Source organism: Diabrotica virgifera, chromosome 5 (assembly GCF_917563875.1).
Source record: "Diabrotica virgifera virgifera chromosome 5, PGI_DIABVI_V3a".
NCBI classification, from domain to species: domain Eukaryota; kingdom Metazoa; phylum Arthropoda; class Insecta; order Coleoptera; family Chrysomelidae; genus Diabrotica; species Diabrotica virgifera.
This window is the reverse complement of record NC_065447.1, coordinates 114769152-114794712: the sequence shown is the minus strand read 5'-3', so window position 1 is coordinate 114794712 and position 25561 is coordinate 114769152. Positions and strand designations below refer to the sequence as shown.

The window sequence follows — 25561 nt, the reverse complement described above, 5'->3', positions numbered from 1 at the left end:
AAATCATCAAAAAATAATCGGGTATAATATCACAAGAGAGTGAGAATAAAATGAAAATAATGCAACAGTTTTTCGAAAATTTGTTGTCAGGCAATAGACACGAGAGTCTGCAGGGCTCTAGTGGCTATTTCCCTATGACAACAAATTTGAGTAAAAATAAAGCATTATTTCCTTATTTATTCTTACTGTCGTGCGATATTCGTAAGATTATTTTTTATTACGTATATTATGGATACTTTCTTAAATGTGACAGTTGTCAAAACTAGGAAACTGGTTGCCATTAAACAGAAACAATCTACATAAAAAAATCTATCGGAAATATTCTACAGTAGATAATTCTCAGTATAATTTTAATCTGATTGGACAGAATTAAACACGTGATCAAATATCTTACTATACGATTGGAAGTTAAAATCATCAAAAAATAATCAGTTTAATTTTTATTTATTTAGCTTTCTATTGGTCAGAATCTCCTATGAATGAAATAATCAATGATATTAAACACTTGCTGTAGTATTAGGCCTGGATCCCGCGTATGAAAAAAAAGCTGATTAATAGCAAGTTGAAAATTTGTTAATGGCTTAAGGGTGTCTAGCCGGACAAACTTTGATATATGGGAACACTGGAACAGGGGAAGTTTTAATTGTGGAACAGGTTTAAAAATTTAGAACGGTCAGACCACGGAAACGTCACATGTATTTTGTTCGACAGAACTTCCAATTGATTTGTTACTCTTTCATTAAACTCTCATGCAAAAATCAGACTGCTATTTATCACCTGTCATAATTCATGTCATTTGACATATTCTACGTGTTCCACTCATTATAATTCCCATTCGATAATAAATAGCAGCCTGACTTTTGCATGAGAGTTTAATGAAGAGTAACAAATCAATTTGAAGTTCTGTCGGACAAAGTACATGTGACGTTTTCGTGGTCTGACCGTTCCAAATTTTTAACCTGTTCCACAATTAAAACTTCCCCTGTTCCAGTGTTCCTACATATCAAAGTTTGTTCGAATAGACACCCTTAAGCTATTAGCAAATTTTCAGCTTGGTATTAATCAACTTTTTTTTCATACGCAGCATCCAGACCTATATTGCCTTCAATAAGTTTACAGAATAACATGTCTTCTCTAACATCAGTTTCCACAACATATCTTACATATTTTATATTACAAGTGTGCATCCTTAAGAACATCGGTAGCCTCACCTACTTCCAACGCGAAAATAGATAGTTTTATTTTTTCTATTAATTGATCGCAGAGATCTTCAGATATTCGTCTTCCCATCGTATTACCTGCAAGTGGAATGATTTTAAGTTGATCAGCATATGATTCACTGAGCATAATTTTTGTGACACCTATTCGACTTCTTTGGTTTGTATTCGAAAATGATATTTTGGAAACAGCTGCATGCCCCCCTTGTAACACTCTCGCGCCCCCCTAGGGGGGCGCGCCCCACAGGTTGGAAACCACTGAGTTAAAATATATTAGGTCTTTTCAACGCATCTCATTTGTTTCGAGCCTCGTTCATATATCGTATATTAATATTATACACGGATTATACGGCATATGACAGAGGCTCGAAACAAATGAGAAGCGTTGAAAAGCCCTATTACAAAGAAATAAAAACAACTATTTAGTGATGACATAAACGTTCAAATTTTTGCCCATCATTTTCGTTACAAACATTTACTCTTTCAAGAGTAGATTGAACAGCAGTCTCAATTTCTGCTCTCGATATGCTTTGAATGGCGTTTAGTATTCTCTGGATAATGTATTCTAGAGTAGTGTATGATGGGAAACAATTTGAATATTTACGTCGTCACTAAGTAGTTCTTTTTGTTCTGTGTTATATTTAATTTTAATAGTATTGTTCACAGACCATATATACTTATAGACGTTTCACGACCATGTTAATCTTTCGGATCGAATTAACGCCATCTCTTGATTGGAATGGGAACTAAATTGACAAATTTTAGTTACGTGGGAATTTCAACTTATAAATTTTGCGTGATTTTTGATGAAATTTGGCAGGAAATTAAAACAACAGAAAGACAATTCAATGTTTTATTCAATATTTTACTGAAAACTTCAAATATTCCAATTTGTTTTCAAAATGCTAAACACTACTGCCATGTGTCACGTGAAAGCACTGATGTGTAATATTGAGTTGAATGAAAATTTTTGAAAAAATCTTGTAGGATGATTGTTTAGATAAATATTACCTTATAATCTTTTACAAACTTCCAAAAATATATAGGCCAGAAATGTTGATGACACACTTGTCTATTGGAATAATCTGTTTCAGGATCTATTATATTGTTTTTTTTTAAATGTGGAGAAACACAACACGGGATGATCAATGTAAACTGAAAATTCTACTCATAAAAACGGATGGTTAATACAATTGATTAATATTGTGATTAATCTAATTAAAAACGTAACACCACTATAATAAAATAATTAAACCACAAACTGTAAAATAAAAAGTAAATAACAAATTAATTTAATTGTCAACTGTCAGTTGTTAAATATGACAAGAAAATTGACTGACAGCGACATCTCTGGATTGGAATGGTAACTAATTTGCTGTCTTGACCTTGACAATTTACGTGAAACGTCTATGAGTATGTATGGTTTGTGGTATTGTTTCTCTTTATATTGTTGTTTTAATTAATTATATTTTTATACGTTGACATCTGGAAAATGTTATTTTGTTTTTTTCCACAGCACACTACTTTTCATTAACTTAGTTTACCGGTGATAGTAACAGTTATGTATAAAATTTACACGTTTCTCGAGATATCTTGAGATAGAAAAAAGGTATCGACATGCGGTTTTCGCTATTCTATTGCTAATTTATTCTAATTTTATAAAGTATGATTAAAAATGCACACTTGTATTTAATAATTTCCAAAGAAAACTAGATTTCTGAAAAAAATTAAATAGCGCCTCCCAGCTGGCTTATTACTTCTTAGGATGGTTCAAAATTATCACGCTTACATTGAAGAAAAATATCTGTATTCAACAAGACCCAGTTTTCAAAATTTAATTTAGCAGAACCGGACTTACAGCCATTTTCTCAGAACAAAGTTCCCACTCACCCCCACCTCTTATTTGCAAAGGTAGAGTTAAACTTGTTAAATCAAATATGCGCAGAATTTGATGAAGAATACAATAATCGGATTTCCAGTGCCCCTTCATTAGGAAAATTTTGTAAAATTTAGATTTTTTTTATTTTTGATATTCAATTACGCCCTATAGCGGTGGACCCACAATTATGAAAATAATTTCCAGGCTTTTCCTGAGGCAACTTTTGTTAAAAACATTTTTATTTCAAAGCTCTACTATAAACGGTTCCTGAGATATGGCCGAGAGCCATTCTTATTGGGACACCCGGTACAACAAACAACTTTAAATTTTAGTGGCTAGTGTAACCAACAATTCATAGAACTATAATAGTGCAGTCACTGAAGGTTTTCACCTCAGATTTCGTTGAACCTCCATCTATTTTCATGAAAATTAATGAGTAATTAGAGGATACCTCAAGGAACAAAGGTGACATGATGCCAACTTGCGCTATTACCCTGGGGGTGGATACCACCCCTTCTCGGGAGTTCAAATTATTTTATTAAAAATAATACCAAAGTCGATAGAGGGACAAATTATAAGCAAAATTTGTTATATAAAGTTATTAAAATAACTCAACACTTTTTGAGGTATTAAAGACCAAAGATTTTATTTTTTCGTAAAAAATGCATGTTTTAAATAGGTTTTTCACGTTTAAATAAAAAAATATAAACTTTTTCAAAAAAGTTATTATTACTGAAATTGGAGATAATAAAAAATTTAATACATTCCTCACATAAAGAACTAAACTAATGTTAGTTCAAAGTGAGTTATTAGCAATTGAATGTGTATTTTTTTCGACGAGTCCTCAAATCTAAGTATTCAAGCTTAAATAACGGGAAAACGATGCAATGTATAAAATATTCCTGTAAAACATTTCGCCTTCCGGCAACAATACCGGGACGCATCTAAACATTCCGTATATGTATTTGGACCATAGGAGTTTTTTATTAGTTCGTTGCAGCACGCGGTAATATTTTAACCAATAGGCGGCGAGGTTCCAGATGCATATACGGAATATTAGTCGGTCCCAAATTCATATACGGAATGTTAAATATCGTACACCTAAAAAGATAAGTTTTTTTAGAGTTTTTTAAAAGGAGATTGATTTTAAAATACTTGTTACTGTATTATTAAATAAAAATAAAACAATTATAGTATTTCGAATGTTATTTGGTGCGAAATTCATATGCGGAATGTTAATTATTCGTAGACCAAAAATGGGACTTTTTATTACTCAGTCAAAGGAGACTGATTTTAGAATACCTATTTTATTGATGTATTATTAAAGAAAAATAAAACAATGATTAGGTACCTATTTGGTGCGAAATTCATAAATGGGATGGTATAGATTTGAGAGACATATTTCTTTATTTGACTAAGATTTCGCTTTCTCAGATTTTTTAATGACTTGCACGTGTTGTTAAGTAGTTTAGATCTATTTCAGCTATTCAATTCAATTCTATTGAAGTTTAGGGCTGTGTGCTATCAGACGAAAATAAATGTTAACTTGGTTATAACGTTTGCGGTTGTGTTTTAAATATTATTTATTCTGGTTTATATATTTATTTTGGTCTACGGATAATTAACATTCCGCATATGAATTTCGCACCAAATAACATTCGAAATACTATAATTGTTTTATTTTTATTTAATAATACAGTAACAAGTATTTTAAAATCAATCTCCTTTTAAAAGACTCGAAAAAAACTTATCTTTTTAGGTTTACGATATTTAACATTCCGTATATGAATTTGGAACCGACTAACATTCCGTATATGCATCTGGAACCTCGCCGCCTATTGGTTAAAATATTACCGCGTGCTGCAACGAACCAATAGAAAACTCCTATGGTCCAAATACATATACGGAATGTTTAGATGCTACCGGGACAACTCAAAATTGGCCGTTTTTGAGATGTCTAACGCTAAAATCCGTAGTAAACCTTTTGAATTGTCTCAGTGTGCGTGTGCATGCCACAATGATCACAAAAATATTCACAATAATGAAATGATTCTTCCAACAATACTGGGACAACTCAAATTTTTTTCAATTAATTGCTAATTATTAAATCGAGTGATAGCACAAGATTGTTAAAATGAACTGAAAAGCAATCTTTGACATCAACTGAAACAAAGAACATAGTTTTAGTCAAAAACGGATATAACTGAAAGCATAAAATGGCTGTGCAAAATTCCAAAAACTTTAAACTCGATTTTATCGAAACACGTTTTTTTGAGTTGTCCCGGTATCGTTGCCGGAAGGCGAATTGTTGTCCTGACATCAGCCAGATTCGCTTTTGAAATCTCATCTATTAGTTGCCTGTTACCTCTTATAACATAATAACCTAATTAATTATTACCTATTAACCCACTTAGCACGTGTGGGAGTCATATGTTGCCCTAAAGTCACATCCATAGGAATTATATCCTTCCTTTGGATTTTACGAAGTACCTACATTTATATAAGACTTTTAGTCTATTTTTAAAAGGTTTTAACCTTAGTATTTTTGGGTGGCTCACCATGTTCTTGTAAGTATAACCAAACTTTGCTTTTACCTTGGTCATCATTTTAACTTTAACATTTTGCTTTAATTAATACGGTTATACTTATTTTAGGTAACACTGATGATGCTCTGGTTAAAGAGCGAAAACGTTTTGTTTCTACGTTTGTAGCCCTATAGGGGCTTTTTAAACTAATCTACCTTTTACCAGGACAAAATTTTTTTATTAAATTTTATTCCTTTATTAAGCAAAAGGCCACACGGGCGATAATTTACGGCGCCGTAAGAGCAGTAAACGAGGCATTGGTTGACTAACTATTTCATCTACAATTGGTTAGTCAACCAATGCCTCGTCAGGTTTACTGCTTTTACGGCGCCGTAAATTATCGCCCGTGTGGCCTAGCGAACGGCTTCACGGGCGAGAAATTGACGCTGGCAGTAGCAGTGAAGTGAACTTAAGGTTCCGCGGAACGGAATGGGAATGGCCGAACTGTACCGACTACAGGACTTGTGCGTAGTCGGTTCAGTTCGGCTGTTCCCATTCCGTTCCGCGGAACCTTAAGTCCATTTTGCTGCTACTGCTAGCGTCAATTTCTCGCCCGTGGAGCCGTAGGCTTAGCGAACGGCTCTACGAGCGACAAATTTATGCCAGTAGTAGCAGTAAAATTAAGCTTAATAAATTAAATCAACAACGATAATACTGGGTCGCTCCATGGAGCTGTAAGTTGTCGCTCAAGATCGGGAAAAGGGGCGTCGTCAAGGTCATGTCGCAGACGGATAGGTCCAGGGGGTAAATCTACCATTTTATACCTAAATTTTATATAGGGATGGTTACTTCTAAAAGTTCCTTTTGTTGTAAGATTAACACGTGCGGCGCTATGCATGCTGTATGCGTCGCTCTCATGGAGCCATGATTTTACAGCTGTGTTGCCGCTGTAATTTTACTGCTACTACTAGCGTCAATTTGTCGCTCGTGGAGCCGTTCGCATAGCCTTCGCGTTCGCTGAGAAGAAAGCGCTCAGCTAGGAATTAATTATGTTACACACTTCAAAGATACTCTTCTCTCTCTTTCATTCAGTACATACTGTACATAATAGTCATAAGTGTGCAAAACCATTTTAGTCTTTACAATTCTAATCTTTTTGTGAATGCCTCACAGGGGTCTGTTTATATTTTTCTTGCCGACTTGTGCGTTTCTTTTCTTATTTTTTAAATTTTTTCTTACGACTCTTCGACTTTCCGTAAGTTCCCTGTTTGTGTCTTAAAGAAGCTGTTTTATATTTGCTACATTTTTCTTTAGCGTCTTTTCTTTTCTGTCTTTAGCAATCATTTAAAGTTATTTAAAGTAATAGTTATTTATTTAATATCTAACAACGTACTGATAATAAGTCGACGGCTTGTTTGTCCAGCAAATTCTTACAAGTATTTATCAAATAAAACATATTATATTACCGAAATAACTTTATACAATACAATGCAATGTGTTTTAGGAAAACATATGATTTGGGTTAAAACAGTTCTTCTTTTCGAATTGAAAGAACGAATACAAAAAATGTTATATAATTTAATTCAGCTCATAGAATTTGGCACGATAGATAGAGATCACATGAATATTAACACAACGACGGTACTATGGATGAAGAACATAGACGACATACTTGACAAAAACTCATCTATGTACGAGCAATTGAAATTTCATGCCGAGGAACTACTGCATCATACTGTCGCATATGTCCAGGAAGAAACCCTTATTTTAGTACCTTTACTTGATATATTTGATAATATGGATGATTATAAGCAGTAAGTACAACAGTATACTATACAACAATAATAATTACACATCGTCTAATTTTCTAACGTGTTATCGTGGAACAAGTTGTATACTTCACTATAAATTTTTTTGCCATCTCTCCGTAGCCCCTCGTCATTAAAATAGTAATTCGCTCTTTTTCATTAAAAACCATCTGTATGGTAGAGATTTTAAAAACACATAAAACAAGTGTCAGCCTTAAGTCGACTTTACACTACATGATTTATCACGTGATTTATCATATGATTTTTCCTATGACGAGCCGCATGACATGCTTATGATAAAACACAATGTTTATGGCACAATCATATGACAAATCACACAGTGTAAACATGTAAATTTCACTCCATGTCCAAATCATATGACAAATCACATGATAAATCATGTAATGTAAAGTCGACTTTAGTTATTAATACAATTTAAGTATTATGTTTCTATGAGATTGAGACACAATTATTGGTGTAACTAAAATTACATTTTTTAATTTACTAATGTTTGACGTTTCGATTCCTACTGCGGAAATCGTTCTAAAAAAATATTCTAAAAAATTTTGGGAAGATTTTATAAGTTACCTATTTTTTTACGATATGTATTTCTTTCCAAACGATGGAAAAATTGGCATCGATTTTTTGAACAATCGAAAAGTGGTTGAAAACATTATTTGAACATGATGTTATTACCCTATAGACGGAGAGGCAGCGCCCAAAAATCTCTCTGAATTTACTAAAGCTAGTTTTTTCACAGTTGATTACCGTGATTGTGTAGAGAAACATACTGCGGTCGGTCAAGCGAAACGTAGAACAGGTGGTACTGACAGCTTGTCAAAGTTGCTTACCTGCGGAGGTAATTAAATCCATTTACCAAGGCTGAAAATCAGTACACACATTCTAAATTGAATACAAATAAAAGTTATAGTCGTTCAGCTGTATAACCGGACAGAGCCGGTCGGTCGACCCCAATGAATGTACAAGGTAATTCACTATATTTTCACCCCCTTGTAAACTGCTTTATTTACAGAATTAGAAAAAAATGTAAAATGCAAAAGTTATTCGATTTTTTAATTATGGTTTTTTGACATATATATCGTACTAGTGACGTCATCCATCTGGTTATTCAATTCTCTATGCAGTAATATAAACATTTAGATCATTATTTATACAGGGTGTCCAAATTTTTTTTTGAATTATTAATTAAACAATTAATTTAATTAAAATGTTTTTTTGTACACACTGTAAAAACAATCATGTTAATGTTTATATTACTAAATAGGGAATTAAATAACCTTTCAAATAAGCTAGCACACGACCCATATTCTCATTTAAAAAAGACTCGATTACGTCATCACGCTCATATGGATGGCGTCACTAGTACGATAAATATATGTCAAAAAATCATAATTTAAAAATTGAATAAGTTTTGTATTTTACATTTTTTTCTAATTCTGTAAATAAAGCAGTTTAGAGGGGGGTCAAAATATAGTGAATATCCCTGTACATTCATTGGGGCCGACCGACCGGTTCTGTCTCGTCATACAGCTGACCGACTATAATAACTTTTATTTATATTTGATTTAGAATGTGTGTACTGATTTTCAGCCTTAGTAAATGGATTTAATTACCTCCGCAGGTAAGTAACTTTGACAACTTCTCAGTACCACCTGTTCTTCGTTTTGCTTGACCAACCACATTATGGTTTTCTACACAAACACAGTAATCAACTGTGAAATAACTAGCTTTAGTAAATTCAGTGAATTTTTTCAGCGCTGCCTCTTAGACTACTAGGGTTATCAAATTCTGACTGTTTTTGTGTGTTAGTTTTTGTTTATTTGTTAGTTGAATTTTCAATTACACTAACAAATTAACACAAAGACAGTCAGAATTTGATACCTCTAGGGCAAGATAACATGGATGAGACCAGGCAGTCTGGAGGGGAATCAAATAGACCATGTACTTATTAAAAAGTCACACAAACAGTCGATAAATGACGTGAGATCTCACAGAGGGGCCAACATCGATTCTGACCATATGCTAGTGATTGAAAAATGTAAAATAAAAACAACAAAGAATGAAAGACGAAAAGTACAGGAAAGATGGGACGCAGATAAATTGAAAGATAAAGAAGTAAAAAGAAGATTTGTAAAAGAAGTAAATGCAGAGATGCAGTTCAAGGAGGAACAAGAAATGGAGGAGCAGTGGAAAAAAATCAAACAAGGAATAAACAAAGCAGCAGAGAAAGTGGTTGAAAAATGCAAAAAGAAAGAAGAAACAATTGGTTTGACGAAGAGTGCAAACTAGCAGTGGACGAAAAGAATAAAACGAGACTGAAATGGCTAAGCACATGCAAAGAAGAGGAACGAGGAAAATACCAAGATCAAAGAAAAAAGACAAAGACATTGTTTAAATCAAAGAAAAATAAGAAAGTAGACGAAATTATGAACGAGATCGAAACAGAAAATAAGAGACACAATTCAAAATTACTGTACCAATACTAAAAGCTAGGTAGTAGAAAACGGACAGCTAATGTAGCCATAGAAGCAGAAACATGGCAGAAGTATTTTGAAGAAATGTATCAAGAAACGGATATAGAAGAAGAGAGAGAAACAATAATGAACCCGGAACAAGGCGAAGAAGAAAAATTGACCTATACAGAAGTAAAAAATAAAATATGCAAACTGAAAAACGGGAAAACAGCGGGAGACGACGGAATATGTGCAGAACTTATAAAATACCCGGGTGAGGCACTATACAGAAAGATTTATGAACTAATACAGAATATCTGGAATAAGGAAACAATGCCCGAAGAATGGAAGAAAGGAATTATTGTGACAATCCCAAAACAAGGAGACCACAGGATATGTAAAAACTACCGAGCAATTAATTTACTGAATGTAACATATAAAGTAATGACTGGTATAATTAGAGACAGACTAACAATATACACAGAACAGAGCATAGGAGACTACCAGTACGGTTTCAGAAAAGGAAGATCCACGATAGATGCTATCCATACATTAAAACAAGCGATAGAGAAAACATACGAGTACGACGGAGAAGCACATATACTTTTCCTAGACTTTAAACAGGCTTTTGACAAACTAAGTTGAAGAAAAATGATCCAAGACTTACAAGAGAGCAAAATACCAAATAAAATTATAAGAATGAGAGAAATGACAATGCGAGATTCCCAAGCAACAATAGACACCGAAAGAGAGAGAACAGAAATAATAAAAATAAAAAATGGAGTACCACAAGGAGATGCGGTCTCAACGGTATTATTTATTCTATCATTAGACAAGATAATAAAAAAGTTGTCAAACGCAGGAACTATAAATAAAAATACAGTACAAATAATTGGATATGCGGACGATAGAACCATAGTAGCAACAGATAAAGGGCATTAAAGAAAACCTTCCAAGAAATAGAAAACGAATCTAAACTGAGAGGACTGGAAATAAATGAAAATAAAACAAAATACAAAAATGTAAGTAAAAAAAAAGAAGACGCAACTGACAGAAATGACAATATACGCACACAGCTTCGAAGAGTTTGAAACGTTCAAATATTTGGGAGTATTAGTCAACAGAAGAAATGAAAGTGTAGATATGAAAAGAAGAGTTCAAGCAGGAAACAAAGCATTCTACAGAAATAAAAAAATTTTCAAAGATAAGAAGATAAGCCGAAATACAAAAATGAAAATTTACAAAACGACCATAAGACCAATATACTTTAGAGCATATTGCTTTAGACCAAGCAATATTTGCTTTGGAGACATTCACATTAACAGCAAGAGAAGAAGAGCAGCTGAAAATTTTTGAGAGAAAATTATGAGAAAAATTCTGGGACCAAAGAGGGAAAACGAAGAGGATACAAGGCAATGGGTGAACCACGAAATACAAGAATGGATGGGTCAAGAGAACATAGTTAGAGCAATAAAAGCACAGAGAATTAGATGGTATGGACACATAATGAGAAGACAGCAGAACAATCCGTTAAGAGTTATAACCGAATGGATACCACCAGGTACAAGAACCAGAGGCAGGCCTAAACTCAGATGGAGACAACAAGTGGAAGAAGACTTAAGAAGTATGGGAATTAGAAATATAGGAAGGAAAATCAAAGAGAGAGAAGAATGGAGAAAGGTAGTGGAAGCAGCGAAGTCGCACCAGCAACTGTAAAACCAAGCTCAGAATGGGATGATCCCCCACAAAAAGGATCTTTAAGTGAAAACAGCTTCAGCTTCCTCGGGAGCGTATAGCTTGTATATATATACCAAGGCTGAAAATCAGTACACACATTCTAAATTGAATACAAATAAAAGTTATAGTCGTTCAGCTGTATGACGGGACAGAGCCGGTCGGTCGACCCCAATGAATGTACAAGGTTATTCACTATATTTTCACCCCCTTGTAAACTGCTTTATTTACAGAATTAGAAAAAAAAATGTAAAATACAAAAGGTATTCGATTTTTTAATTATGGTTTTTTGACATATATATCGTACTAGTGACGTCATCCATCTGGTTATTCAATTCTCTATGCAGTAATATAAACATTAAGATCATTATTTATACAGGGTGTCCAAAAACTTTTTTTGAATTATTAATTAAACAATTAATTTAATTAAAATGTTTTTTGTACACACTGTAAAAACAATCATGTTAATGTTTATATTATTAAATAGGGAATTAAATAACCTTTCAAATAAGCTAGCATAAGACACCTATTCTGATTTAAAAAAATAGTCGATTGCGTCATCACGCCCATATAGATGGCGTCACTAGTACGATATATACAGTATTTCTCATGATTAGGGAGCGGATTTATATGCGATCAATTTTGATGAAATATGAGCATATATATGCGGTAAAAAATTACGAAATATGCGCAAGATATGCACAAAAATTCAAAAAATGCGCATTTCGAGAAACCAAACATTTCTGTTCTATTCTATTCTAGGGGTTCTTTTATAGGGGGGGGGTGGGCAATCTTATTTATTTCAAATAAAATCATTTTTTTATATATGCAATTTATTCACAGTTTTTACAAAAACTGCTACCAATAGTTACCTATTTAAAATAAAACAACAATATCACTATAAATTATCTTCGATTATAATTCACTACAATGTGTTTTTCCAAATTCTTTACCAGAAAACATATTCTTTGACCAGATAAAATATTTTTATAACTTGAAAAACTCCTTTCAACATCAATAGAAGTAGTTGGGGCGTATTTAAAATAACTTGTTAATTTCCGTTAGAAAATCGTAAAACTATGGTTAAGGTGTAAAATTCTCTTAACAATAGAGGATTTAAAAGAATTACCAAAATTATAGGTACCTACTAAATAATAAAAGTAAATAAAATTCGGATTTCCGGGTAAACCATCCTTCATCACTACAACCTACAATCATTTTATAACGGCGTACGATAAGCACTAGTAAGTACTTTGTGTAAAGATCGGGTATTTTCTAAGAAAAAACGAAAGGCAGTGAATGAGCCGTCTCTCTTCAGGCAGTTCTCGAATTAATATATATGAAGGGCTTAATGTGAAATAATGACAAGCCTCAAAAAAGTAAAAGTGAGATATTTGACTTTGAATGTTAAAAATAATATTAAAAAATCCAGTAACAACTTTTATTGTTTTAGTTTAGATCTCGAGAACTCGAGAACTCGAGAAAAAACAGCATTTATTTTAAAAAAATGTGGCATGTTACATTATTCCATTAATAATAAATACCCAAATTTTAGATATATGTAGATTCAGAATTTTCTATTATTGACTGAGTTCGTGGTGGTTTCAACCCTATACGTGTTAAATAGTGTTTATTTCTTTGTCTCCATCAACTTGTTGGAATTTGTGACGGGTGTGTTTGGCTGTGTCCTTTTTATTGACGGACCTTGTTCATTATCCTACAACCAAATGCAATAATATAACAAGCCACGTCATAAGCCACTACATTAATCTTGAATGATAATAATGTGACAAGCCACATTTAGGAAAAAATTACATATCGCTGTATTTTCATTATTTGAGTCACTTCTAGATTGAACATAGTCAGGGTTACGGTCACTGTCATCGAATGTCAAGTCAACTTTACTATTTTTCTTGCTAGAATCATCAGAACTCAATAATTATTCGAATTGCTTCCGCCTATGTTCGCCATTTTAATGTGGCTTGTCATTATGTCGAGTAGATACTAGAGACAAACTAGACCTATGCAATAGTGTGACCACAGATTTATCGGGCCATCTATTAACGAAGGGCTGAGATAATTTGTTAGTGGCTTGTGATTTGTGATACTATTACTTTAACCAAGAATAACACTAACTTGTTTTGAAATCATGCATGGCTTGTCATTGTTTCACATTAAGCCCTTCATATATACATACGACAGCCTGTGCGGGGAAATATTTTGTGTTGAATTAAAAAATTAAAAAATTTTTTTTGGACTTAAATATTTTTAAATAGGCACAAAATATGCATGTTTCTTTAAAAATATGCAAAATTTAGTAAAGTTCCCAAATATGCGAAATATGCATGCAATATGCATTTAGCATAAAATCCGCTCCCTACTCATGATCATCTTTCAGTGCGTCACAGTTTTTCGATTTCTTTCTAACGCATTAAATTGTATGTGACAGAAAAAAAGGCACGTCGGTGATTACATTTCGTCGGTGACATTTTTACAACATTTATTCTAGTTATTCTAGTTGTCGATAGATGGCGCCATAATAAAAAAATTATTTTTTTTAATTAGATAATAATATTACAAATATAATCTGTATAATTTATAAGACTATACAAATCAAAGAAAATACCATTTTATAAATGCAAGAAACACATATGATTTGTTTTTATTCCAAATTGAATATAAAATGTGACAACTGTCAGATTTAACTAAAATGTCATGTTAGAATAAATGTCATAAATGTATATTATCACGGACTTACCCATTTTCCTATCATTTGTTACGCACTGAAAAATGATCATGAAAAGGACAATATGTCAAAAAATCATAATTTAAAAATTGAATAAGTTTTGTATTTTACATTTTTTTCTAATTCTGTAAATAAAGCAGTTTAGAGGGGGTCAAAATATAGTGATCCCTGTACATTCATTGGGGCCGACCGACCGGTTCTGTCTCGTCATACAGCTGACCGACTATAATAACTTTTATTTATATTTGATTTAGAATGTGTGTACTGATTTTCAGCCTTAGTAAATGGATTTAATTACCTCCGCAGGTAAGTAACTTTGACAACCTCTCAGTACCACCTGCTCTACGTTTCGCTTGACCAACCACATTATGTTTTTCTACACAATCACAGTAATCAACTGTGAAATAACTAGCTTTAGTAAATTCAGTGAATTTTTTCAGCGCTGCCTCTTAGACTACTAGGGTTATCAAATTCTGACTGTTTTTGTGTGTTAGTTTTTGTTCATTTGTTAGTTTAATTTTCAATTACACTAACAAATTAACACAAAAACAGTCAGAATTTGATACCTCTAGGGCAATACTATAATTTTCAGACAATTTTTAGAACCTCACATTGCTATGGTCGAAAAGGTCTATGCCAGATTGTTGACCATTCCAGGGTGACGTCATTTGACAACGATTGGTGGGCAAAATATTGTAAAGAAACTAGGTTAAGTGTAGAAAACCATTGTTTAATTTAAGAATATTATTAAAATACCAGCGTTTTGTTCAGTTTGAAAGAGTTCCAGTAAAGGTAAAAGAGATCAAGTAAGTTTTTTTATAATACCAGCCGCATTTAAAGACCGAAATGTTTTAAATCACTATAATCACAATACACTGTAAACAGAACGACGATATGGGCCAAGAAAACTGATTTTCTGATTATACCGGGTTTTTGCATCCCCTACGAGGGTGTCCTATATCCAATATTTTAAATTTTTGTAGTTAAAACCACAGATTTTTTATAATAAAACGAGAAAATAGCAAAAATAACACCAAAAACACAATTTTTGCCCTCCAGCAACGGTGTCGAAAGTCACGTGACCTGGAATGGTCAATTGTTTGAAAAGAAAAACATAACCTACAAAATCAAGTTATAAAATAATCTTCTCAGAACTTTGGTCCTAGAACCCGAATCCTGGTCTTGGACCAGAACTCTGGTCCCAGAAGCAGATGTTTTTTAATCCTCTATTTATTTTTATTTTGCTAAGTTGTTGCAAAAACTTAAATGTAACAAAGTAGTTTTACTCTGGATACCTGAACATACTGGTATTGACAAAGTACGAAAAAGCGTACCTACTTGCCAGGAAGGGGCAAAAGAGACATTCGCCCAGAACCTGTCGTTATCATAGCAAAAAGCACAGCCAAAAGAAAAATATGACACTTGGTGGAACGGATGAAATGTTACTACTGGTACGAACAAATGGGTCTTAAATATATTCTTTATCTACGGGGGTCCTACAGTCTCTGCCGCATCCCACATTTCGATATCCACCTTTTTCGGTCGCTCCATTCTTCCTTATTTATGGCTCTATCTCTCATTACTCGTCTGATTCCTTCTCTCCATTCCAGTGCTGGTCTTGCTTTCCTTTTTTATTCCATGAAACATAGTTTAAAACCTGATTTGGCCATCGTTCATCATTCATTCCCTTTACATGTCCGTACCATAAAAGCTGTTTGGATTCTATTGTATCTATAATAAACTGTATAATACTCTGTATAATAAACTGTATAAAACTATAAACTCTATAATAAACTGTATAGTATCACAATAAACGGTACCCAACTTGAAAAAGTAAACGAATACAAATACTTGGGAACCCTTATCAATAAAACAGGTGACCAAAATCACGAGATAAAAAGACGTATTGAAATTGCCAGGTCTACTTTTATAAAAATGAAAAAATTATTTTGTAATCGTGATATTAGTATTCATCTACGAAATAGAATGTTAAAATGCTATGTATTCAGTACTTTGCTCTACGGTGTTGAGTCATGGACTCTTAAACAGAGGAATATTAAAAATCTTGAAAGCTTGAGATGTGGTGCTACCGCCGTATACTAAGAATAAGTTGGGTGGATAAAATTACAAATGAAGAAGTAATACGCAGAATAAATAACGAGTCAGAAGTCTACTGAATATAAAAAAGAGAAAACTTGAATACTTACGTCACCTGATGAGAGGACAAAAGTACACATTCCTACAAAATATAATGTATGGAAAAATCCAAAGACGAAGAAATCCAGGCCGTAGAAGGATGTCCTGGATGAGAAATTTGAGAGAGTGGTTTGGCTGTACCACTAACGAATTGTTCAAAACAGCAGTAAATAAAATTAGAATCGCCCTAATGATATCCAATCTCCGATAGGAGAGGCACTCAAAGAAGAAGAAGTATCTACGGTATTGTAGATCCGTCCTGTTCTTACTTATTTCTTCATTTGGGATGCGATCAAGTCTAGATATCCGACACGCTCTTCTTAGATAGTCCGTTTCTACTACTTCCAGTTTTTTCTTCTCACTCATTGTCATTTGCCAACATTCAGATCTGTACGTCAAAATTGGTTCAATAACCGACTTGTAGATTGTCATTTTGGTTTGTAAACTAATTTTAGGAGACCAAAGTTATGAGTTTAGTGTTTGTACCACATTTCGGCCCTGTTGTATTTTCTGCTGGATGTCCCGTTTAGACATTCCTTCTTCCGCCATGACTCTCCCTAGGTATTTAAATTCTTCGCAATTTTTATATCTCTAATCGAGAGTTGTGAGTCTCTTACTTCGTCCTTTATTCTAAGATATTCTGTTTTGTTTATATTGATTGTAAGTCCCAAACTTCCGTATTCTTCGGTTAACTTTCGAACCATATAATTCATGTCTTCCTCATCATTTGCCATAATCACTTGATCGTCTGCGAAGATTTGTTATGTACTTGTTTCCAAGTTCTATTCTCATTCCTGTGCATTTTCTCCTCTAGTTGTTTAATGCTTCCTGAATATTGATTTTAAATAGAGTTGGGAACAAACAACATCTTTGTATTATGCCTTTTGTTACAGAAAACGCACCTGAGATTTTAGTTTCAATTTTAACGGCACTTTTTGCATTTATGTACCGGGTGTCCCAATAAGAATGGCTCTCGGCCATATCTCAGGAACCGTGTATGTTACAGCTTTGAGAAAAAAATATTTATAAAAAAAGTTGCGTCGGGAAAAGCCTGGACATTATTTTCATAATTGTAGGTCCACCGCTAGAGGGCGTAATTAAATATCAAAAATTTAAAAATCAAAATTTTACAAAATTTACCCAATGAAAGGGCACTGAAAATCCAATTATCGTAGTCTTTATAAAATTCTGCTCATACTTGATTTCACAAGTTTAAGTCTACCTTTTCAAATAAGAGGTGGGGCCGAGTGGGAACCTTCTTATGAAAAAATGGCTGTAAGTCCGGTTATGCTAAATCGAATTTTGCATGCTTGGTCTTGTTAAAAACAGCTCTTTTTCGTCAATGTAAGTGTCTTATTTTCGAAATAGCCGAATAAGTAATATGCCAGCTAGTAGGCGTTATTTATTTATTTTCGGAAATCTAGTTTTCTTTGGAGAATATTAAATACAAGTATGCATTTTTAATCCTGTATTACAAAATTAGACCAAATTCGCAATATAATACCGAAAACCGCATGTCGATACCTTTTTTATATCTCGAGATATCTTAAGAAACGTGTAAATTTTAAACAGCTGTTAATGTCACCGGTAAACGAAGTTAAGGAAAAGTAGTGTGCTGTGGAAAAAATCAATAAAAATTTACCAGATGTAAAAGTATATAATTAATTAAAACAACAATAAGACAAACAACACTATAAAATATAACAAAGAAATAAAAGCAACTACTTACTTGGTGACGACCTAAATGTTCAAATTGTTTCCCATCATTTTCGATGCAAGCATTTACTCTTTGAAGAGTAGATTGAACAGCAGTCCCAATTTCTGCTTTCGCAATACTTTGAATGGCGTTTCGTATTCTCTAGATTCTAGATCATGTTTTCTCGAGTAGTGGGCCTAGCGGCAAAAAGATCTTTAATCCGTCCCCATAAATAAAGGTATAAAACAGTCCAATATATTGCGGTTCAATCTACTTTTGAAAGTGTAAATGCTTGCATCGAAAATGATGGGCAACAATTTGAACATTTAGGTATTCACTAAGACTAAGTAAGTAGTTGCATTTATTTCTTTGTTATATTTTATAGTGTTGTTTGTCTTATTGATGTTTTAATTAATTATATACGTTTACATCTGGAAAATGTTTATTTGTTTTTTCCATAGCAAACTACTTTTCCTTAACCTCGTTTACCGGTGACAGTAACAGTTATGTTTAGAATTTACACATTTCTTAAGATATCTCGAGATAGAAAAAAGGTATCGACATACGGTTTTCAGTATTGTGTTGCTAATTTGGTCTAATTTTGTAATGCAAGATTAAAAATTCATACTTGTATTTAATATTTTCCAAAGAAATCTAGATTTCTGAAAATTATTAAATAACGCCTCCTAGCTTGCATATACTACTTATTAGGCTCTTTCGAGAATAACACACTTACATTGACGAAAAAGAGCTGTTTTCAACAAGACCAAGTATGCAAAATTCGATTTAGCAGAACCGGACTTACAGCCATTTTTTCATAAGAAGGTTCCCACTCACCCCCACCTCTTAATTACAAAGGTAGACTTGAACTTGTGAAATCAAATATGCGCAGAATTTTGAAGAACACGATAATTTGATTTCCAGTGCCCTTTCATTATGTAAATTTTGTTAAATTTTGATTTTTTAATTTTTGATATTCAATTACGCCCTCTAGCGGTGTACTTACAATTATGAAAATAATTTCCAGGCTTTTCCCGAGGCAACTTTTGTTGTAAATATTTTTTTCTCAAAGCTGTACTATAAACGGTTCCTGAGATATGGCTGAGAGCCATTCTTATTGGGACACCCGGTACATGTTCGCTATAGCGTTGATATATGCATTACTTAGGCCTGCCTTTGCGAATATTTCACATAATTTTTTTAAGGGTACTGTATCATAGGCCTTCTCAAAGTCAACGAACACTAAATGAGTCAGTAAATTTCTGGCTGTTCATTTCTCTATAATTTATTGAAGTACAAATATATTATCAACACAAGATCTGCCATTACGGAATCCACTGTGATCTTCTATTTTCTCATATTGGTTTTTGATTCGTTCTTTTATCAATTGACCGTACAACCTCCCCAGTGAGCTAATGACGCTTATACCTCTGTAATTTTTACATTTATTTTTATCTCATTTTTGTGGATAGAGCTTATGCACGCCCAATTCCAATCTTCTGGAATGTTTTTTTTGTTTGATTAGACATTTATTAAAGATCTCTGCTAAAAATTCTATTAGTATTGACGGTCCGAAATTTATTAATTCAATGGGGATGTTTCCAGGTCCTGCGGCTTTCCCGTTCTTCATTTTCCTTAAGGTTCGTCTTATCTCATCCACACTGATTGGCTGTACTTCTCCTTCATCTATTGGATCTGTTCTTAAGTCTCTGTAATTTATGTCGCAATGTGGTTTTGCTTCTTCAATCTTCTTCTTTAAGTTCCATCTTCTATCGAAGGTTGGAAATCATCATGGCAATGCGGACCCTGTTGACTGCCGCTCTAAATATCTCTGCACTACTGCATTCGAACCATTCCCGTAAGTTCTTAAGCCAGGATGTTCTTCGTCCTCCCACATTTCGCTTTCCTCGGATTTTGCCTTGCATAATAAGTTGTAATAATGCGTATTTTTGCCCTCTCATCACATGTCCCAAGTACTCAAGTTTTCGTCTTTTGATAGTTAGTATTATTTCCGGTTCATTTCCTATCCTTCTAGTTACTTCCACATTCGACATTCTTTGAATCCATGATATTCGTAGGATTCTTCTGTAACACCAAAATTCAAAGGCGGCCAACTTATTCAAATGGACTTGTTTCAACGTCCACGCTTCCAAGCCATAAAGAAGAGTAGAGAACACGTAACATCGAAGCATCCTTAGGCGTAGTTCTAACCTTATATCCCGACAACAAAGATACTTTTTAAGTTTAATGAATGATGCACGTGCTATTTCAATACGTGTCTTAATTTCTTTGGTTTGGTCTACATTTGATGTTATCTATGTTCCTAAGTATTTGTAGTTATCCACACTCTCAATCACAGTATATTCAATAGTTAATTGGATGTTTACGTGCGCTGATTTAGTTATGATCATGCATTTAGTTTTCTTTAAATTCATCTTCAGTCCGTACTCATGAAAGCGTTCATTAAGGCGTTGCATTACGTTCTGTAAATCATTGTTGTTATCTGTCATTATTACTGTATCGTCTGCAAAACGTAAGTTGTTCAAAACTTCTCCATTGATAGATATACCTTCTATTGAATTTGAGAGCGCTTCTTGAAATACCGCTTCACTGTAGACATTGAAAAGTAGTGGAGACAGCACGCAACCCTGACGGACTCCTCTCTGTATTGTGATATCTTGGGTGTCCTGGTTGTCAACTCTTATCTTGGCAGTTTGATTCCAATATATATTAGATATAATTTTCATGTCACGACTGTCAATATTTTTGCTTTTTAATATATCTACAAGCTTTTTATGTTGAACTTTATCAAATGCCTTTTCAAAGTCTACAAAACATAAGTACATATCCTGATTCATGTCCATGCATCTCTGGGCCAGCACATTCAAGCCGAACAAAGCATCTCGTGTGCGCATACCATTTCTAAAGCCAAATTGTGGGTCACTGATTTCATATTCGAGAGTTTTAACAATTCTACTGTGTATTATTTTCAAAAATGTTTTAAGTGTGTGACTCATTAAAGATATTGTTCTGTGATCCGAGCAGGTTATTGCACTTGACTTTTTGGGAATTGCTACAAAGGTCGATTGCAGCCATTGTTTGGGGATTGTGGCAGTCTGCCATTGTTTTGGGGATTAGATTAAAGAGTTCAACCATTACATCAATACAATCTTCATCAATAAGTTTTAATAATTCGATGGGCACATCATCTGGTCCAGTAGCTTTACCCTCTTTCGTGTTTTTAATGGCATAGATGACTTCGTCTCTTAATATTGGTGGTCCGGTATCCTCTGTGATTTCTAATGACAGTTCTCCTCTTTCATCATTAAAGAGTTGTTGGATGTAATTGGTCCATTGACACAATCTCTCCTTCACGTCAGTAATAATATCCCCTTTATCATTTTTAAGGGTATTCGTTCTTGTGCTTTTTCTAGAACCTGTCATTTCTTTGATTTTTTTGTGTAAATTAAAGCTGTCATACTTTTTATCCAGGTCTTCTATTTCTTTGCATCTGTCGGAGAGCCACTTCTCTTTTGCTTCTCGAATTTTATTTCTGATGTTTCTCTGAATTTCTTTGTATTTATTCTGGTCTTTTGTTTTATGTTTTCTTCGTTCTTCCATAAGTTCAAGAATTTCTACTGTCATCCAAGATTTTGTTTTTTCTCCAAGTGGTTTGAGTGTTTCTTTTCCAACTGATACTAAGGCATGTTGAATTTTTCCCCATTTTTGGTCAACAGTCAGAGTTGCCGCACTATCTTCTTTGACTTTCCTTAAGTTCTCGTTTATTTTAAATTTCGTTTCCGCTTCTTCAATAGGGATTTGTAATATTCTTCCCATTCAGATATACTTATGGGGATTAATATCTCTGTTCCTTGATGATTTTTTTCTGAGGTTTCCTATAAACTTCCATGCTTCAGGTACTCGAGTTCCATTCATATATCTGTTTATCTGTTCACATTTTTTGTTCCATGTTTCGTTCTTTCTTTTGGACACAGTTTTCTTAACTTCCCTATTCCAATAAGTGTATGCTCTCCAGTCTTCTGGATTTTATGTTTGTAGCCAGATTCCATATTCTTTCTTTTTGGTATTTACCAACTCTCTTATTTCTTGTGACCACCACTTCCTTATAACCTATGGCCTCTTGTGCTGCATGATAGATACAGTCTTTTATTTCACAATATAGTTCTTCCACTGTCTTGTTTTCTTTTCGAATATTTTGTAGTTTTGTAGCCAATCTGAGTTTGTACAAAAATTGGGTGGATTCATTCTTTAGACTTTTTAGGTTATATTTGCTTACGTTCGTATTTCCGGATATTGTTTGTTCATATTGGTGGTCGCTGATATTTTCCCGGTATTTTCCGGTATTTTCCCGATCCTCACTCCGCTCCTCGATACACCCTTACTTACGTCCAAAACTTTTAGATTTGATTGTTGGCGCATGATGATATAATCGATAATTGACCTTAGCCCTCTTGTTGGCTGTATCTTTATGAGCGTAAAATCCGGGCAGATTGCAATTGCGCGCAGCGGTCTGAAAGGAGGAAGACCTAACCCTTCGGTCCAAACCTAACTTTCGGGTATTAGAGTGAGAGAACCGCAGGAGGTATTTGACCGCTGCGCGCAATCACAACCCACTCTAAAATCCATTTGTCACTTTTAAAGATAAGCTCTCACATAAGCTATAAAGTCGCGTACCGTTTTCATTTAAAATAGTTTATTCATACTTTCCAATAATCTGACTGTTGTCTCTTCATCCTACTCGTGCATTTAAATCTCCCATAATTAATACTTCCCGGTTTTTCTTAATTCCTTCTAATACGTTCAGTAGATTTTCATAAAATTCCTCCTACCGCAGCATCTTCGTTAGGGGCAAAAACATCTATGATAACTATATTATGGCCCTTTTTCGTCATCTTTGCCATAACAATTTGCTCGTCAACTTCTTGCGAGCATTTTAGTAGTTTATTGTGAATGAGTACAGCTACACCCCGTTTAGCTCTGTTATTCTTTGGTACACCGTTGTTAGTTTGCGTATAGTTACTAACTTTTTCGTTACCTTTACCTTTTTTCTTCGTTTCTGTCAGTTCACAGATATCGATTTCCATTTTTTCAAGTTCTGATAACACTTCCTTTTGTTTATTTCTGATACTTTGTACGTTCCATGTAGCCATTTTCAGTGTCCGTTTCCGTTGCAATTTTCGTCGTCGTTTTAGTCCATCCATATTCCGATGCGAATTATCGAGACTTATAGCAAATTATTTAAAACGCTTTCCGAATGACAAGTTGCTAGCACGTCGATCCAACCCCCATACTTGAAGGACCAGAATTTTTGTTCGGGATTTTTTCCCCCAGCCGACCTGTTCCAGCTTTTAGGCGCCGGAAAGCTGCCTTTTATCCTCTCTACTCAGCTGCATAAGCATAACGCATACCCATTGTACATTGTACGCCACACACCCAGTGGTTACGCGATATATCTCTTCGAGGACGCTATAGTAGGATTTGCTGGCAGAGCTGAGTCATATTCCTAGAACCCCCGACTTATTCGTCGAGAAAACAGTGGACATTTCTCAGAGTTTTATCACAGTGTGAGGGTCGACACCTCACTCTGTCTCCGAGGTCCATTACCAGCCTTTAACCACCTATATTATCTTATTATCTAAAATATACAAAAGATTTTATACACGAACCTTAGAAGAGATCCAAAGAACTACTAGATATGAAAATAAGTGATCTGCACATTATCGTAAGTCTCCTAACAGGTAACTGTCGCTCAAATGGGCACACGAACAAAATCGGGCTGGCAGAAAGTGCGAACTACAGATTCTGTCAGGCTGATGACGAGAAGGCGGAATACGTATTGTGCAACAACTATTATTATTTTAACTTAACCTAGGAATAACTCACAATACACCTCTTAGGTCGGGAGAAAGGGTTGTTAAGTGCCCACTCAAATTGAATCTAATCGTGAATATGTTGTTTGGAATAATGACGATTAGGGAAGAATATTGTTCACCAATGAATGCAGGTACGTACTATCTGTTTTCTGATGACAGGCGAAACAAAGGCCTATGGAATGCTACGCACAGTGTAATACTATAAAGACTATACAGTATGATGGTGCCAAAGTAATGGTATGGGATGGGATTAATTTGGAGGCTTGTACGGAGTTACTTGGAATAGATCACGGGCGGTTTACATCACACAAGTACATTACAGACATTTTAGAAGAGCATGCCGTGCCATTTGCACCATTTATTGGGGATAATCTGATGCTTATAAAAGAGATAATGCCAGGCCACACATTGCCAGAATTGTACTGCAAGATCGTCAAAAGGTTGGAATTCCTGATTTAGCCTGCGAGAAATCTCGACCTCAACCTAATAGAACATGTTTCGGACATCGCAGGGAGATGACTACAATAACTACCTAATGCACCAAACACATTAGATCAATTGTTTTTGCGATTAGTTGAAAGGGATCAAATTGATCAAGATAAAAAAAGAACGGTAATTCCCAGTATGAGAGATCGTTGTCAATTAGTAATAACCAGAGAAGGCAATACCTACTCGCTACCAGTAATTTTGTTGAACTTTAAATTTTTAATTCCGTTATTTATTTATGGTGTTAAGTAGTTTTATTTCAGTACAATTTAAGTAAACTAGAAAAGTTTTTGTTTCAAATTTTCTAAAATAAACCTTAACCCGCGAGCAGTCGCGCCGTTAGAAAAAATCCAACATTTTATCCTTTTTCGCGATAACTTGATGAAAAATGTTGCAACATAACTTTCCACTCGTAAGTGCCTCGAGAAAGGGGGTGTAGTAATGCGTAGGTTTTTTTCTTCTTGTTCTTCTTCTTTTTGTGGAATTTATGGCTTTGGGGAAAGCCAATTAGCTTTAATAATTGTTAGAAATAATATTTCTAATATAGCGAGCAAATAAAAATACTATAAAATAAAAATTTGTTGTAAATTCGTATTTAAATTCGTAATGTGAGATAAAATCTAACACGCGACTGTTCACGTTACAGAAGTGAGCGCGACTGCTCTCGGGTTAAAGAACAAAAGAACAAATAATTTTTTTTCATTATGACTAAAATTATAATTTTAAAATTAATGCGTTAATTCCTTCGCGCAGTGTATTTATTTTCAGGCTTTTCGTAGTATATAGGGTGAGGCAGATTATCGGCCTATTAGAAATATTTCGAGAATTAAAGGCAACAGAGGATCATGAAAATTTGAATAAAGGGATTTTGAAGAGTAATCTATCTTATGAAAATATTTTCATCTT

The 25561-nt window shown here is 34.0% G+C and overlaps 1 protein-coding gene across 1 annotated transcript in view; it reads left to right on the top strand.

Annotated features, from left to right (window-relative positions):
- LOC126885102 (dynein axonemal heavy chain 12) overlaps nucleotides 1-25561 on the top strand; it is a 660248-nt gene that overhangs the window by 108700 nt on the left and 525987 nt on the right. The window contains exon 4 of the mRNA XM_050651529.1: nucleotides 7126-7435. Coding sequence (XP_050507486.1) covers nucleotides 7126-7435 — 310 coding nt within the window. The remainder of the gene's footprint in view (nucleotides 1-7125; nucleotides 7436-25561) is intronic.